This window comes from Thermobia domestica, chromosome 6, assembly GCF_964235325.1.
Source record: "Thermobia domestica chromosome 6, izTheDome1.hap1.1, whole genome shotgun sequence".
NCBI classification, from domain to species: domain Eukaryota; kingdom Metazoa; phylum Arthropoda; class Insecta; order Zygentoma; family Lepismatidae; genus Thermobia; species Thermobia domestica.
This window is the reverse complement of record NC_137459.1, coordinates 74806160-74824398: the sequence shown is the minus strand read 5'-3', so window position 1 is coordinate 74824398 and position 18239 is coordinate 74806160. Positions and strand designations below refer to the sequence as shown.

At 37.6% G+C, this 18239-nt stretch overlaps 1 protein-coding gene across 1 annotated transcript in view; it reads left to right on the top strand.

Moving 5' to 3' along the window:
• The window catches only part of LOC145688053 (uncharacterized), a 46878-nt gene extending 32837 nt beyond the window's left edge, over nucleotides 1–14041 (top strand). The window contains exon 3 of the mRNA XM_081761758.1: nucleotides 12507–14041. Within this exon, the coding sequence (XP_081617884.1) occupies nucleotides 12507–13610 (1104 nt within the window). The 3' untranslated portion in view covers nucleotides 13611–14041. The remainder of the gene's footprint in view (nucleotides 1–12506) is intronic.
• Nucleotides 14042–18239: the final 4198 nt, after the last annotated feature.

Sequence of the window (18239 nt, the reverse complement as noted above, 5' to 3'; positions counted from 1 at the left end):
CAGTATATACTTATATTGGTGATTACGACATTTGAGGCTGTCTCGTAATAATAAAAAAAAAAACCTTGTCTTCTCGTTATCTAGACGAGACGAGATACATAAAAATTGCCCCACGAGATGCACTAAAATTACGAGAAGAGACGCACCCCTGTCGTGAGCAGCACTAAAAAGTATTCCATATTGGTGCTTACATTTCTCATGGTTTCGCTTTCCAGTCTAATCAGGCCATTATTTAAAAAAGAGTTAAAACGAGCTGAACGAGCGAGCTAGCCATTATCAAACTCGACTGAACTCGAAACTCGCTCTGGAAAACAGCTCGACCTTGATCGCTACGCGGTAAACGATTCGTCTTTAGTCTGGTTACGTTAGGTTTCTTTGTCTCAGCTTGCAAACTTGTATGTTATATTTCTTCGATTCAAAATGTCTTTCGTATTTCTTTTATGATGTCCGAAAAGTTTACATTAATAACTTGTGTTTTCCTTGAACCGTTGGTTCACAAGTTTGTATTTTCTCCACACGAAACTACAAATATGACAGATTGAATTCTCATACTCTCTATTTCTTTCAAAGCAGTCGCCATTACCTAGTCAAAGACTTATTTCCACCATGATTCATATTAACCAAAATAAATTCATTTTTTGGAAGCGGAACTTTCACTTTCCGGATTTCGGAAAAGTATGGAATTCAGTTAAACTCCATAATTCAGAAGAATTCCGGAACTCGGGAAGAATCCGGAATTTAGATAAATCCGGAATTGAGAAAAATTCCGGATTTCGAAAAAAATCCGGATTGTTCCGAATTCCGGAATGTAAACGAAATCAGAAATTTCTAAATTCCGGATTTTTCCGAATTCCGAAATTACTCCAAGATCGGAATTTTCCGAATTCCGGAATTATTCCAAAATCGGAATTTTCCGATTTCCGGAATTTGTCCGGTTTTACTTTCGGGAGTCCGGAAAGTAATAATTCCGGAATTGGCTATCTCTAGTTTATACACAACCTTTCAGAACACTAAGCTAGTAGCTGTCTACAAACAAACAAGTAATGCAAAGCATTTTGTATCCAATACGTCATGTATTAAAATCCGACAGCAGTTTCAGTATCTATCCTGAAATTGCATGTATCTAGTTACTGGAAGCTGAGGTATGAAGAATTGTATTGTGTCTTAACTTTTTGTGTCTTATACAACCCTGCAAACCACTGAATATCTAAACGGCTTTCGTTAAATCCAAGTTGTAGTACTCACAGTTACATCCATTTGTGTCTGTATGATCGTGTTACTAATGCTTACTATATAACATCGTTTAAGTCTTTCTCTACTCTCCCGTAAAGAGTGATACGATCTACTACAGAATAAAGAACCAATTATCAATTTAACCAAGTTGTTGTATTACTACTCCGCCTCTGTCAACTCTGGTCGATCTCGTTGACTCGACATATTTGCTTTTTTATACCCACTACTGCGCATGCCTCGTAGATAATTATTTCTGATGCCAATAGTTTCCGTTTTGTCCAAGGAATGTTCTTTTTCTTATTCCCAGCATGACCTTTTATTACATTATATGAAGAGCATGTAGGTCTAAATATTTCATGTATTACATAGAATGTAGGTTTAACTCTTCCAGGAAAGAAGAAACATGTGATCATAGTATACAACCCTCAGAAGTGATAGCTGGCAATACAGTGGTCGTAATCCCTAACGACACAGAGAGTGAGCAGTGCCCCGCCGGCTGGTCTAGTGGCTAGCACATGCGCCTTTGGTGCATTGTGTCCCGGGTTCGATTCCCGGTGGGAGAGCATCTATGATTTTTAACTGTCCTCGATGTTTCTGTGTTCGTGTCCCTGTCGTTATAAGTTATTAGAAAAGGCAAGTTAAACGAGAGAAGCAAATAAAATTAGCAATAAGTAAGTTACTAAAACACATTTGGTGAGTCAGTTAAAAAAAAAAAAAAAAAAAAAAAAGTGGACACTGAACTGACTGTTCGCGCCATCCATGCGAGTTCGAATCTATCTCGGCTTTATTTTTTTTTATCCATTTGAGAGAAAGTATTGTTTCTTTTCGCTAAGGTTGTCTCTTTTCGTATCTTTCGCCGTCGTTCGCAATTAAAGTAACTGGCTATTCTTATTCTTTCTATGAATGATGGATCTTCTCTTTGGCTTCACGTCAAACATGCACACGTAATGAAAAGACGCTGTCGATGATAATAATAATAATAATAATAATAATAATAATAATAATAATAATAATAATAATAATAATATGAAATATTACTAGCTAACTCGTGTGTGTATTTCGACAATATAATTTTATATTATTATGTGGAAATAAGTAAATCTGGCTGGCGCCCGTCCCCCTAATTTTTTCGATGCGCCTTATGGGTCCACGGTTTCCAACGTTGGTCCCATCTCACTATCACCTCCTGTTCTCTCGATATAAGTTATCGACATTTTGCCTAAAGAGGGCTCTGCTTGGCTCCATGACTACCCACGGCAATGAGTCTTCGTTCATTTTTCATTGAAATCGCTTATTTTTCTGAGTACTATGAGTGCATACTGTCCAACGTTGCTCCCATCACTCAACAGTTTCCCGTTCTTTCGATATAAATTGCTAATATTTTGTTTGTAAGGGAGATATGGCGTTACAATCATTACGTTTGAAGAAGAATTGAGGAAGATATTGCCTTGCCACAAACAACACCTATTATTATTATTATTATTATTATTATTATTATTATTATTATTATTATTATTATTATTATTATTATTATTATTATTGTTGTTGTTGTTTTACTTACCACTAATGTTGCCTACCTTTATTTGCAATGCAATGTGTTACTAAAAAGCAAATCAAATAACACTCCTCGCCATTCACGCTCTCTCTGTGTTAGAGGAAAGCACATTCATTATATGATACTTTCAAATAACACGTTTCAAAAGTTACTTCACTTTCAATGTGTAATTTCATATCATCACTAGCAATCATCTTATCATCACTACGAAAATAACCCCCTCTTGCAAAAAAAAAAAAAAAAAAAAAAAAAAAAAACCCTGACCGTAGCGAAAAGGGCGTGAACATTCTTTATGCGATTAATCGGGTCCAATATTTCAATAAGTCTCTGCACACAAATATTTCAGTAAAAGAGGAAAAGTTATTCAAACATTCTGAATACCCATTTATGGGCGAAATTTGGTTCCCTTGGAAGTTTTTACGAGTTTAAAGGGCCGCCATTTTGAACATTTTCGTCTGATTATTCTGGTTAACGAACTGAATATATTTCAACAATTAATGTTTGTGCCAAGTTTCATCTCAATCCGCTGAAAATTAGGGTGGTTATGGCATTCACAAATAGCGTTATATATATATACAGATAGATAGATAAACAGACACACAGAGGGAGAGAGAAAAAGTGTTTTTCTCCCTTCTCGCACCTGTGGTGCGTCAGAGCTAAATCGGGCCCCTTTGCAAAACGTAATGACCAGCCTAACCTAAACACAAACCTCTTACTTGCTAACGTAGAAACGTGGTCGGGAGGCGTAAGGCATTTAGAAATTGTATTTTTAATAACCATGAGTATGATCTACTTCCATGTTTTTCTTTTTACTTTTATCAAGACAAAAAGACAAAAACAAAACAAAAAGTATTATCAGTACTAAACCTTACCAATAATAATTGCTACGAAAGACTAAATACGATCTCTTTTACCACCTCTCATGAGCTGCATAGTATATTATAAACAAAAATTTTTAAAAATGTCCTCACCGAAGATTCGAACTGGCGACCTTTGCATTTGTAAGCCAGCATCTTAACCACTACACCAAGATCATGGCATGGTGAATGTTTAGTTTTCGGCGTATTTGTTGTATTTGTGTTTTATGTTCCCACTTCGACAATTTTTACTCTTTTTTCTAAGTTCAACAGCTGTGTCTGGTTTTCTCTTTCGGTGTCGTCCTTTATTTACACTATGCACTATTCGTATTCACAGCTTGTGTCCCTCTGCAATGTCTTATTCAGATTAAACTTTTCTTTTTGCCCCTCAGTAAACATTTGATTGATTTAATTCTCATACTCTCCACGGATGGAGAGCAGGAATGCCAGACTCGAAAAACAGGTGTACATTTACTTTCCTGACAGATAATACATGATACAATTATAGCAGACAGGAGAATCGCTGCAACAGTTAGCAGACATGCATATCTCTGTAGGCTCAGGGGAAACCATTGTGCATGAACACTTGGGATTCAGGAAGGTGTCAGCGCGATGGATACCCAAACTGTTATCTCGTTTAAATCAGAAAGACAGTTCTATGTTCAAGGGCTGGTTTGGTGGTTATGGGGCAGACCTGAAACAGTTCTATGATAAATTTGTGGCAGTGGATGAGACGTGGCTTCACCACTATGATCCCGAGTCCAAACGACAGAGCATGGAGTGGCAGCACAGCAGTTCGCCTCCCCCACGCAAGTTCAAGGTGCATGCATCAGCACGCAAATTTATGTCCACAATTTTTTGGGATGCGAAGGGTGTGATCCTTATTGACTACCTGGAGGTTCGACACTGGGGCCTATTATGCAGCCCTAATCTCTAAGTTAGGCTAAGCAATCAAGGAAACATGGCGCGGGATGTTGCAGCGAACAGTGCTGTTCCACCAATATCATGCTCCGGCCCACAAAAGCCATCTTACTGGTGCTGCAATCCATGCTGCTGGTTTTGATGTGCTGAGACATCCTCCATACTCACCCGACCTCGCCCCTAGTGACTTTCGTTTGTTCCCAGAGTTGAAGGAGCATTTCAAGCGGAAGAAGTTTCACTCAAATGCAGCTGCTATTGAAGTTGAGGAATGGCTCACGGCTCAGCCAGAGACTTTCTATGAAGCTGGCATTGTGGCTTTACAGCATATGTACACTGCTCCACAAAACTTAAGCAACTCGAAGAAAGTGGCAGAAAATAGAACGACACGATCACTGCGCCAAGTATAATGAACAAACAGACGGTCCAGATGCACAATGCAACACAAGTGAAGACGAACAATACAGTTAGCATGTACAGTGACCAAAAAGTTCAGCACAACGATACCTCAACAGTGAAGCTGGATTGTGCGAGGGCATAGGCAGTCAATATCGCGTGTGACCACCACGAACAGCTATACAGGCACGACATCTAGCCTCCATGCTGCAAATCAGTGTTGATCAAGTCTTGCGTCAGATGGGGGCACTACTCGAGGAGAGCTGTTTGCAGGTCAGGGAGAGTGCGTGCTGGTGGATTACGCTGCACTATTCGCCGCCCAAGAGCATCCCACACATGCTAGATGGGATTTAAGTCCGGCGAATATGCAGGCCATGCAATACGCGTAATGTCTTCACTCCCCAGATACTCGGACACAAGATGTCCACGGTGTGGGCGGGCATTGTCATCCATGAACAGGAAATCTGGGCCAAATGCTCCGCGGAAATTGCGCACATGTGTATAGAGAATTTTATCCCGGTACAGTTGTGCTGTCATTGTGCCATGTTGCACAATATGGAGGTCCGTTTTCCTATCCAGCATAATTCTATCCACACCATAATGGAACCACCGCCATAGGACGGCCGTTCAGCAATGAAGTTTGTATGATAGCGTGTTCCTGGCTCTCTGCACACTAAAATCGGACCAGAATCTGACGACAGGCTGAATCTCGACTCATCGGAGAACATGACACGCGCCCACTGGTGTTCCCCCCATGCAACATGTTCCTGACACCATGTGTAACGCGCACATTCGTGCTCCAGTTTCAATGGCACACACGGCACAGGCCTTCTTGCATACAGTCCTGCTCTATTGAGCTGACGACGAACAGTTTCATGACTCACGCGTTGTCCTGTAGCCTGAAACAACTCTGGCCAGTTGAGAGTATGAAGCTTGACGGTTACGTTTGGCAGAAATTGTGAGAAATCTGTCCTCGACGGCCGACGTCTTCTTCGGACGGCCTCCATGACGTCAGTCTTCACCTCCATTTTGAAGAGACTGCATACTCTCGACACAACACTTTTGTTCAAGTTTAATTCTGCGCCACTTTTACTTGCGATCGGCCCAATTATTCGCCCGCGGTCAGTCACTCAAATGTCGTCTACCAGCTGTTGCAAGGTGTGAACCCCACACAAGAACCAATAACTCAATGCTTGGAGCCTCGGACACTACTGGGATGTCATGGCATAAGTTGTTCACCGCACTTGTAACGGTGCTGCTTATGCGGTAGAGTGGGGGCTCGCCTTGCCTGTGTGTTTGTGTATGTGCATGCCACTAACCAGTGTTGAATGAGCCCCACACGTCACTTATACCACGTTATCTCGGGTTGCTTAAGTTTTGTGGAGCAGTGTAAAAGTACATTACTATGAAAGGAGACTTTTTGGAAAAATAATACTGCTTATAGGTCAGGGACAATAATTATTGAACCACTCTTGTATATATATGCAATATAGTAGTAGTTATCAGGAGCATGAATAGTTTTCATTTTGGACGTAGAACTCTTTTCTTAATGAGTTGAGATAATTTGGAGTTTAACGTGCCTTTCAATGGCAAGAATGAGACATGGACGTATTGATTAACGTAAAAAAAAAAAAAAAAGTGAACTCCGGCCGGGTGGTTGTGATGATGATTCTGAGAGTAACGTCCCGGTCTGCAGTGAGGCTATATGAGACGTGGTTCTACTGATTAACATGGAATCTAAACCACAGGAGCTCCCACCGGGAATCGAACCCGGGTCTCCCACGCCAAAGGCGTGTACGCTAACTCCCCCGGAAATTGAAATCTGTTCTCATTGTAAGAATGTTAACGTTCCTTATTTTAGTCTTCGTATAATTTGATGGACATGGCGAATAAATACGACTGAGCCTTTGAAACTTGACAGTTCATCTATTTTTTTCCAAGAACTTCAAAATAGAACTTTATATTTTAAAAAAGCCATCCTTATATTGGAAAAAGACATTTGCTGTACTCAGGCTTGAACATTCGCCCTCCGTTTCTAGAACTTCAACAGCATTATTAAACACGCTTTACCACAGAGGCAACTCAGGAAAATGTGTTGATATAACTAATAGAATTGCTTCAAGCACAGGTTTACACTTGGAGTTTGAAATAGCCATTTTCTGTCTTTTTCAGTAATTTCAATTGATGACTGCGTGAAACTTCAAGATCTAGAGAGTATTCAAATGTGGTGTGATAAGAATAAATTAGTCCTGAATATTTCCAAATGTAAATCTGTATCTTTCACGAGGAAAGAAAATCAAATTAACTTTACGTATACAATAAGTGGCACTTCCTTGTCTACCCCAAATACTATCAAAGATCTAGGAGTTATATTTGATAGCAAATTAACCTTTACTCAACACATTGACGCAATAACGAGTAGTGCATATAGAAACCTAGGTTTAATTTATAGAATAGGACAGGATTTCTGCAAACAATCAACATTTATAAGGTTATATTTTTCATATGTGAGGTCAAAATTAGAATACTGTTGTCCTGTTTGGACACCAAACGTCACTAAATACACTGATGCAATAGAAAACATACAATTTAAGTTCTTAAAAATGCTTGCATACAAGAAAGCCGGTTTCTACCCAAAGTATGTCCCCTATGAAGACTTTGTAAGGAGTTTTAATTTTCAAACATTAGAAAAAAAAAAGAGACGTGTTTTTGATTTGTTGTTTTCTTACATAAATTATTAAATTGTAAAATTGATTGTCTAGAATTAGTTTCAGAAGTATTATTACGTGTCCAAACAGGTAAGACTAGAACAGCAAACGCTGGGACATTCTATTGTAGAAAAGCAAGAACAAAAATATTACATAAGTCTCCTCTGTGGAGAATGTGTGCTTCATATAATGAAATGATTAGACTTCATGTAATAGATGTGTTTAGTATGTCAGAGAACAAGTTCAAAAGAATTCATGCAATAACTTATGTATAACTAGATAACGTATATTTGTGTATGTATAATAGTGTATGCTAAATAATTCTGTATACGACACTATCACTGGGCATTAAGCCTGTTGTGTTGTCTTTATGAAATAAATAGAAATAAATAAATAAATATTGTCAAGACGATGGATTGCTATCGCTCTAGATTTTCATATAAAAGGCACGAGCAATTTTCATCGAGGAACCAATCCTAACCACTCATAATGAAATACCTCACCACTATCAGCACTGGCTGTAACCCGTTCTTTTTGGTAAAATAATTCCTATCCTGTAGGTGCCTAATTCCGACCAACTTGAATTACCAGCAGTAGGGCATCTGGTTTTCTCTCCTTTAGTTGTTCGGTATTCAGCTAAGCATCGGTGTTTCCAAGTGTTAGAATCTATACGTGGGGTAGTTTTCTCAGCCATTTACACCATTCCAAACCTACTAACGCTATTATTCCCAATTTGTTCATCTTCCAGAACCCTAGTAGATAAGGTCTTGCGAGTGTTAGGAGCCAGGAACTAACATATCGTGACCCTGTTATGTTTCAGTATAATTTAATGCGTGCGGAACCTGATGAATAGAGGTCTGTGCCCAGAACCGGATGCTGCTAGATTTGCGTATCAGTAACCCAGAAACAAGTTAGTTTCCGCTTTAGGAACTATAGTGTAAAATTCCTTGATTCAGACAAGTTTCGACTTAATTTCGCTAAGAGATGGGAGGTTCCTGTTTTAAATACCGTATGTCAGAGGAACGGTTGCTATTTGGAATAGAAACTGTAAGATACAGGATTGAACAGAATCGACGAGTGAGTCCATGGAATTAGATGTTTGAGCACTTCTCTTCTAGAAATGTTTTTCTTGTTTAATAAAGTATTATAGGAAAGTTTTTCAGGATAGGCGTAAGCTTTTAACATCCAGTGAAAACAATTAACATGCCTTTAGAGAATGTTGCTCTTAATTCCCAATCTAAATGTTCTGTAAATTTTATTGGATATTTGTTTTGTTCAAGGTCACTGAATAGTTTCTTTGAATGTTGATTTAAGGATTCTGAGCTCGTCCCTTTATCAGATTATATAAGGTCTGGCGGATAGTTGATCTAAATAGGTGCCACTCTCAAGAATAGGACTGGACCTTTCTTTCTTTCAAATCTGGTCTTTAGTGAAGATCACTAGTCTCTATTTTTAAATCCTTTCTAACCATAGTTTCATCCCATCGTATATACTGTAAATTGAATATCTATAAAATGTGTTGTGCGTGTTTCTTCCGTGATTGGGCTTCACATGAGTAGTAGTAGGAGTAGGCCAGATGTCTTACAAGAGGAGACACCTTTAGAACTACTCTCGTAAGAGTGCCTGGTAGATCTTAGTGCTTTGATGTGTGTTAGCTTTGAATTTACAGAAAATGTTTAGGAGCTTATTTCATGCGCTTGAAAATATCTAGATTTCATTGAAAGTCTCTTCTTGATATGCGAAGTAAGAGTTGACTTCATTAGCAAAGTTTAATTTGGAATAGTTTAAGAGGAATTGTTGAGTATTTGATTTTAAATATGATCTTTGGACCTATTAAGAATTCCCTAGGCTCGTACACTAGAAGTTCATGCATCCTTTCTGGGTCAAGAAAGGATGTGTATATATAGTATGTATAATATAGGGTGTCCCAATAAAGTGCATACACTGTTTAACATATTTTACATTTAAATGTTACTTTTTAACAGCTCGTAACTGTTAGAAATGGTGTTTCCAGCACCTTCCCACTGCCATCACCAACAGTGACGAACACCTACAGAACAGAGGGATTGGACGAAGAGGCACTATTAAATACCCTCCACGCTCACCAGATTTGACATCTATTTTTTTCTGTGGGAGGATGTCAGTTACAATGTTTATAGCACAAAACCATCTACAATCAATTAGTTGAAAGCAACCATTTAAAACTGATGTGCCCATATACCAATTGCAACGATTAAGAACGTTCTGGATTCCACCCGTCAAAGTTCAGTTGTCTGGACCACAATGACAAACAATTTGAACACTTTCGATAAATGGCTAGTTTCTATGTTTGTTCACATTATTCAAATTTTAACTTTTTCGTATCATAATAATTACTAGTGTTAGTCATTCAAACAGTCTATACATTTTATTGGGACACTGTAGTTGCAATATATTATTTACAAAGTTCTGTTTCTTTTTCTGTACTATTGCGTAAGCTTTTCTTCTATTTTTCTTGGTGTAAGAAAAAGGAGTAAGATGGAAAGAGAAACAATTCAGTTAACTGAAGCCAATAAGTTTATTTTAGCTCATAGATATTGGTTGCTGGTCCTTAGGAAAGAATAGAAAATAAACTATTAGTAGAAGACAAAAAAAAAAAAAAAACTTGCATTACATAACTGTATTAACTATAATGCTATAGTATTTATAATTACAGTATATCTACAGGGTGATATTGAACTCTACCAACATACTGTAATAGGTGAATCTTCACACCAAAAAAAGACAAAGTACGGGGCATCACACAATTTTTTCTCACTTAAATTCCTTAGACTAAATTTTTGTGCTGCAGTTACTAATAAATTACCTTCTTCTGAAACACCTACAAAATTATAACGAATCTCCGAATAACATCACCCAAAGAAAACTCATCGCTAAAATTAAACTACTACTTGTAAATTTTTACATAAGAAATTACTTACATCATAATTATGTTAGGATTATTAATGAAATATTTGTTTATAAAATAACAAATTCGCGAGAGTCCTTTTCAAGAAAATTGTCCGAAAAAAACTCGCCCCCCAAGAATAAACTATTCTTTGATTTTCTCAGGACAAATGAGTTATGCTATTTTATTTATAAATGAAATATGTATTAAATATGGACAAAACTACCTCAGTTCTTTTGGAGAAAAGTCTCCAAAGAACGTCCCCCAGAGCAAATTACCCATTTTCGAATTTTCCTGGAGAAATTACTTATACCACAGTATGGGGTTATTGCAAAATTGAGTTATAAAATATAAACAATCATTAGAGCTGTTTTGGAGAATTGGAATTTTTCACCCATCAATAAACTACCTTTAGTAGTGATTAGGTAGAACGTGGAAAGACGTCGAAAAACCACTTTCGGTATCTACGGTCACAAATCTGTTAAAATATTGAATTAGATCTTTCATGATACTCATGCATTCTTCTTTCGTCACTCGAAACAAAAAAGTTAATACGGATCTGTGGGGAAAAAGCGCATAGTTTGTGCTAGGGCTGTCAAAATGCAAGCGAAAATGTATTCTAGCATAGTAACCTTGGAGCTAGCCGTCTGTAGTCTAAGGTCCCCAGTGGACATAGGGGATTCAGACGTGCTCGGACATAAAGGTGAATCCGAAGTAGACCAAAGGGAAGTTGAGTAATGTATCACATGTGGATGGTATCTTGGAACTATTTAGAAAACTGCAATTGGCTAATCATTTGTTGTTGCGTTATTCATTGTCCATTCCATTCTTGACTGAAGAATGGATTGAAATTACTCGTACAACTTCCGTTTGCTCTGCAGTGTTTCGTTCAGGCATACTTCTGGGGAAGTTGTCTCCCCTAGTCCCCTGGAGTTCAACTGCACTCTCCCGGAGCTGAAATAAATTGCAAATAGGATACATACTACTCTTCACAGGGTGCGTCCTTTAGAAAATAGTGTCCCAGTAAACCCCTTGTATTTATTTTTTGCTCCCTCGCGGAAAAAAAATCAGGAAGAAATTTTTCTTTTGAGCTGAGCTATAACTTGATGTATTATTGCTTGATATGTCAATAGACGTTCGCAAAGTGAGGCCATGACTCCTCTGGAAATCAAGTAAGTCATTAATTTGAATAAAGTTTCCGTGCACGAGCGCAAAATTTTCTAAATTTAATTGTTCAGTTGTCTCTTTAAAAGAAAAGTTAAAAACTAAATAAAGAAGGTACCTGTTTTCTGGTACTAAGTAATGAGCAAAAGTTTGTTCTTTTGCTGAAATTGAGCCCATGAATACCGGAATCAGCCCCTGGATAACTTCTTTCCATGTCTTTTCCTCTATCCCGAGGTGCCTCCTGCTAAAAGACCAATAAGAATTAAATACTACACTCCTCCCTTCTGCGAGAAATCGTCCTGATGCCCATGGATATGTCTCAACGTATATCTACCTAGGTACAATCATATGTGACAGTTTTGGGTTTTATACGAATGCTACACATAATGAAAACTAAGTAATTACGGTCACCTTGCAAAATGTTTTTGGTCACGGAGAATTAGTAAAAGTAATTGAATTAGCTTGTACTTTGTTGTTGGAATTCTATTAGTTTGAAGAAAAGTTTGCTTTCCACTTGTTTTGGGACAAAAATGTACAATAGGAAAATTGCTTGTGCACTTAAAAAGGATTCAAATTAAGCACAGTATAATTATAGTAATTGCAGATTCCATTACAGATTTTTGTTCTTCTAAAACATAATTACTATATCAAATGCTGTCACCTATAAGTTTTATGTTGGAACAGTTTTTAATAGTATTTTGTAAAAGTAAGTATTGAGGCAGATATGAGAGATTACTTTTTCTTTGCAGGCTAAGAGACCTTCACTTCAGTCGCTGGACGCAGGAAGCAGTGAGCTTCCAGATATGAAGCAAAGTACAGCCACACTTGTTCAAGAAATTCTGTCACTTCTTGTTGATTTTATCAAAGACGAAGATAAAACTAGTAAAAGTTTATCAAATTCAGCTGAACGCTTGGAACACTTGTATGTATCGAGCAGAAAATTAAGAACATTGACACCTACACGTTATCGGTCATTAGATGCTCTTACAACTGGAAGCGGGAAAATATCTGGAATTTTAGATAGTAACTCGAGAATAGAATCTCCACTTACCTCAAACATAAAGCTAGGAAGCATGCAAGAAGTAGATGTCTGTCAACGTCAGATAGATCTTCCGGTAAAACCAGCACAAAGCGACCAGGAAATCTCGACATCGGAGTGCAGTTTCGACATATGCGACATCGTGTCATCAAGTCCGAAGACAGAAACCACTATACTTCAAACGGAGCACACTTTTGTTTTCAAAACCCCTGAACCATATCTTTATAACCAACAACGCCGCTATACCTTTCCCGAGAAAACGTTAACAAAGACAATAATTGAAGAGAAGCACATGAAACAAGGTGTTCAACACTCTGGAGGAATTCATAAACCTGTGGCTGTGGGAAATTCACGTTCAGAACCAAGAGGTATAGCTGCAAATGATAAAAGCGAAACAAAGGCTACTGTGCCAAAAAGAATTCCTGAACTGATCAGAAGTCCACAAACCCGGCTAAAGAAATACCCAATTGCAAAGGGATACACGTCTCCAGTTGCCTCGAGATTAGTCAAAACTGGTGGCAGTGTTCCTGATATTAGGACAGGGAAAGAGAACAAACATCCAGTTATTGGTCAGTCCACTGAGAACCCTGAAGCAAGGCGCTTTACAAACACTAAGTTTCGAAGGAGTTTACCCCCAGGGTCGCGTCTATCACAACCTAAGTCGACTGCACAAACAGTTCCCAATAAAAATAAAGATGTAAATCGTGACAAACCATCAGTTTCTGGAATAGAAATCAAAAGATCTGTGAAAAGAACAAGCACTGATGGTTTTCGGTCTCGATTTACTTCAGTCAAAAATGGTAAAAATACATAATTTCCTTAATTTTAATACACCATTAAAATGCAGAATTACGGGTGTAAATTATAATTTGAAACAACGTGTTTAGTATTCAAGCAATACTTACTAAATTTTAAATTAGTAAATTATTTGTAATTACTGTTGTAATATTTATTAGTGTTATAACTTCGACCAAGGAACTTTCTTTCCTTTTGTGTGTAAAATTGTTAAATTTAATTGCACTTTTCATGATATACAATCTAATCATGCGAAAGCATATTCCGCAAGCAAAGTAGTAATTAAGAGATATTTTGAATAGTTTTATATTCTGTTCATATTTATAGTAACAAGAAACAGAATGTACGAATTAACTGACTAATGTTAAACCATGTATGGTTTATATGTTTGGAAAGATAGTTTATTGCAATGTACAGGCTTAAACTGAAATATCAATGATATATTAGTTACTTTGGCATTTTTCTTATTCAGGTATCTTTATCTCTAAAACTTCATCCTACCAGAGACGGAAGACCACTCTAAGCTTCAGATAATGACAGAAGTGAATAGATTTGATGAAAAGTTATCAGTATTATATAGCAGATAACTTTCCTCTGCTTCGTTGACTAATAATTTTTCTGCCAACTAAGTCTCTCGTACCTTTTGTCACATTCAATTATTGTAATTCCTACATATCTAAAACTTAAATCTTCTAGAAATTGAGTGCTTGACAGTTCTACAACAAAAGCATAAAGTGTAAAAACAAAAGTAGTTGTTCTTTATAGAATTTTGTGCGCTGAAAACACACTAATATATACACCTCGGCTTCGTAATCAGACTTGGCTTTGACTTTTCAAATACTAATGTTCTTAAAACCCTGTTCAATAGTTAAGTTAGATCCAAACTTGAGTACTCTTCAATCATATGGCATCCCAATAGTCAGAAAAACAAAGCACGTCTTGAAGCGATTCAATCTCGTTTTGTGAGGTACTTAACTTATAAGGAAACCGGACTATATCCAAAATTCGAAAAATATACCGACCTCCTTCGTAAGCATGATCTCTCTCGAAGATAGACGTACCACCCAACTTTTGATTTTCTTAATCTATATTATTTTGCAATAATTACATTGAGTATTTACTATCCCAGTTAGAATTACATGTTCCAGCTAAACGCACGCGCCATAGAAATGTTACTTTTCATTTACCTACAGCTAGAACAAATACGCTATACATGTCACCTATTAGGAGAATGTGTTATATTTTTAACTCCTATGCTGAAAGTAATCCTGAACTTGACATATTTACTATAAATGACCGTTCTCTAAGAACTATTGTGGAATCTTATTGAAGATTCATTAATTAAAATGGCCATATCTATAAATGTGTATTTGTAATTATGTAAGTGAATTCATGCATGCTCTAACTATATACAAACTGACTAGGTCACTATCATTAGTTAATATACTTGTTGTGGTCTATATGTAACCATAAATAAATATATAAATATAAAATGTACGAGCAGCGCCTTGGGCGCTGCCCCTATCACAAAATAAGGAACTGAGTAGAATAAATAGACAGCCGAAACTGAAGCCTCCCTGGCCATATAAATTTGAGCCTGCTAACACAGCTAACATGCCAGTTCTTACCTAAATTTGAGCTTAAATATCATTGGATTTGGATCTTAACGATCATGAAAACGCAGTAATCTACGATGGACCCGATGTAATCATCAGTAATCTGTAATCTCAAGCATTTTTCTTCACCCTTACTCACATTATGCTGATGGGGGATAGAATTTGAATGTTAACGAAAGTGGGAGTATGATTATTCATCTAAGAGGACCAGAAAGCTATGGATTTGTCTAATATTGGTCAGTGGCTCAATGGTAGAGCGCTTGCCTCTGGCGTGTGGGGTTCCCTGGTTCGATCCCAGGCCGAGTGAGTTTGGGTGGGCAACATCGTGTCCGTATGTTTTCTCGGGGTAATCCTGTTTCCTCCCACTTTCGCATTCCACCAATTCTTCCATCATTCACTTGCTTTAATCGTCACCTTTATCCTAAAGGGCATAATCGTAGGGCATTAGACTGAAAGGCTTTTTCTAATATAGGTAGTTTTCGGTTATTTTTACATACCACCTTCCCATCCCTTGAGGGATGCTAATGAAGGTTGAACGTGAACGTAAAAATATCAAGTGTCACTATTCATCTGAGAACTATGGAGTAGGCACAAATATCAACCATTTTTGACTTTTACACGTTCCTTTTTCCCAAATCGTCTTGGCCATTAAGGGGTCTGACCCTCACTGGGTCCGAAGTTGACTTAAAGGACATTGAAACTGTCATCAATTAACTTAGGAACCCCGAAAACTGCATTCGACACTAATATTGGCAGTCTTCGGTTCTTTCTCCATGTCCCTATTTCCCCATAGGTGCTAATGGAAGCTGAAATTAGACTTCACTACATAGGGAATGTTTATAGAGAGAGCATGACGTAAAGAGGTGTTTATCGGGATTAAGATACGAAGAGTTTCGAGCCATGGAATATGCTGGAAGTTCTTGTTTTATTCTTCAAACAATTCCTTCACAAGCGGATGGCTAGGTGTTACCTTAAGAGATACTATCGCCATGGGATTTGGGTGAAAGATGGTGAGAAATACTAAGTCTGCGATGAGGGAACTATACTGGGCACCAATCATGTATTCTACCAGAATCGGCAGATGACCTAGTTTTTGTCATGTGAACATGCCCTGCAGCATACATCCTTCCGCAATAGCCTGCACAGTTGGCACTATGTACGAGGGCTCCGCCACCTTATGGGATTTTAGCCAACCCCCCCACCACGAAGTGGAATGAAAATCATGACTCCTTCATCTTACTTTCCAATTCGTTTTCTCATTACTCCAAGCAAATCATTTGTTTCCGGGACTCCTGCTAGGACAGGTACATAAGAACTTCCGAATGTGTGGCCAATGGCCGTAGGTGTTTCCACACTGAATGGAACGACTTGTGTTGCATTGGCCTAGTACGAGTCAGCACAGATATATATACTTTTCGCACTGATATTTCAGCTTCAAGAAGAATTCACCAGGGAACAGAAAAATCCCCGAAATGCTATCTATCTTCATATAAAAGTTTGAGGAATGTTCCTGGATTTTCTATTGGTCCTTTACCTTCCTTCATTCTTGCATCAACTTTCTTCTATCCAAAAATTCCTCTGGTATCTTCTGTTTTGTGCACATAATTTGTCCGAAATAACGCTAAATGTACTTCTTTACGTTTCAAACTCAATTTTTCAGTAGCTCTTGAATCTCTCCCCCCCCCCCAAACACCTATTAAAGCTTTCAGTCCACTATTCTACTATTGGCACGAGTTATTTAGCAAACAAAGAACTTTGTGTGTTTCATTGATGTAATTAAAAACCACCCGCAAAAACAAATCGGTTCTCAAATATCAAACAAACAATATTCAACATGACATTGCTGCGATACTTGCGGTTAGTACTAACCCTTACCAGTCTAACTCAAACACTATTCTACTCTGCATGTATCGGTTTGATTCGGCACGACTCAGCGCTAATGATCTTGCACTGACAAAAGCGTGCTGTCTCGGGTCAATCCGCGATGAGGTCTCAGTGCGAAAAGACCTACGATATACGTTTGAGTTTCTTTTTTTTCTTTTTCTTTCTTTTTTTTTTTGTATTGAATAGCTAGGTCCTTCACCGTGGTGCGCGTGTAAGCAGTGGTTTATCCAGAATTTTGAACTTAGGGGATGTTCAGAAAATCTGGAAGTGCAATCTTACTTTTTTTTCTTTTACAAATTTTAAAATGCATTGATGTAACGGACGATTGCATTAGATTTCCTTCCTGAGCCAGAGACAATTAACATAGACTTTCTTATGCTTGGTGTGACGTCGAGATTAAATCCTTGGCAATCGATTAATCAAACGTTGTGGTGATCACAGCCGTTTAAAGGTTTATTTCCATTCAGTCTTGCGTTGCGTGCTTTGCTTGAAAATTTATCTTGTCGAAAGTAAGTTGTTGTATTCTATTGGAACTTAAAAACAAGAATTAAACATCTTTTAAAAACCAAAATAGCAAGATTTTGTTGGTCTTCCCGTTCTGCCTGAAGACCCTCCAGCACTTTGTAGAAAATATTTTAAATGATTTTATATTTAGGTAGAATGGGAATTCCCGTTCTGCCTAATCTTTCCAGACGAGGAATTATGTCTAGGGAGAGATTTCTTCAAGCGAATTTTTTTAGTGGTTGTAACAGATTCTGTAAGAAGAATAACTATTTCTTAGTTTTATCATAAATTTTAGATGTTATTCTGCTTGTTCTTCTCGGAAAAATGACTAGATACTGTCCTATTAACAGCGTTATTCACATCTATATCAGTAAAAATGAATTTTAAGTTACCTGTATAGAAATGGAAAATTGACTGTTGCAAGAAACCCTTTGACATTGTAGCTGAAACGAAGATAAAACAAATTTACTTCGGTCTAATAGCAAGTCATTTCACAACATAATTTTATTCAGTTTTCCAGTAGTTCACCTCCAACAGGCTAAGGCTCGCACTCAGAGGCGGCTTTAGGATTTTAATTTTGGGTAAGCCCGCTCCCTCGCGTATGGATACATATGCACATTTGGTTGATTAATGACAATAGGAAA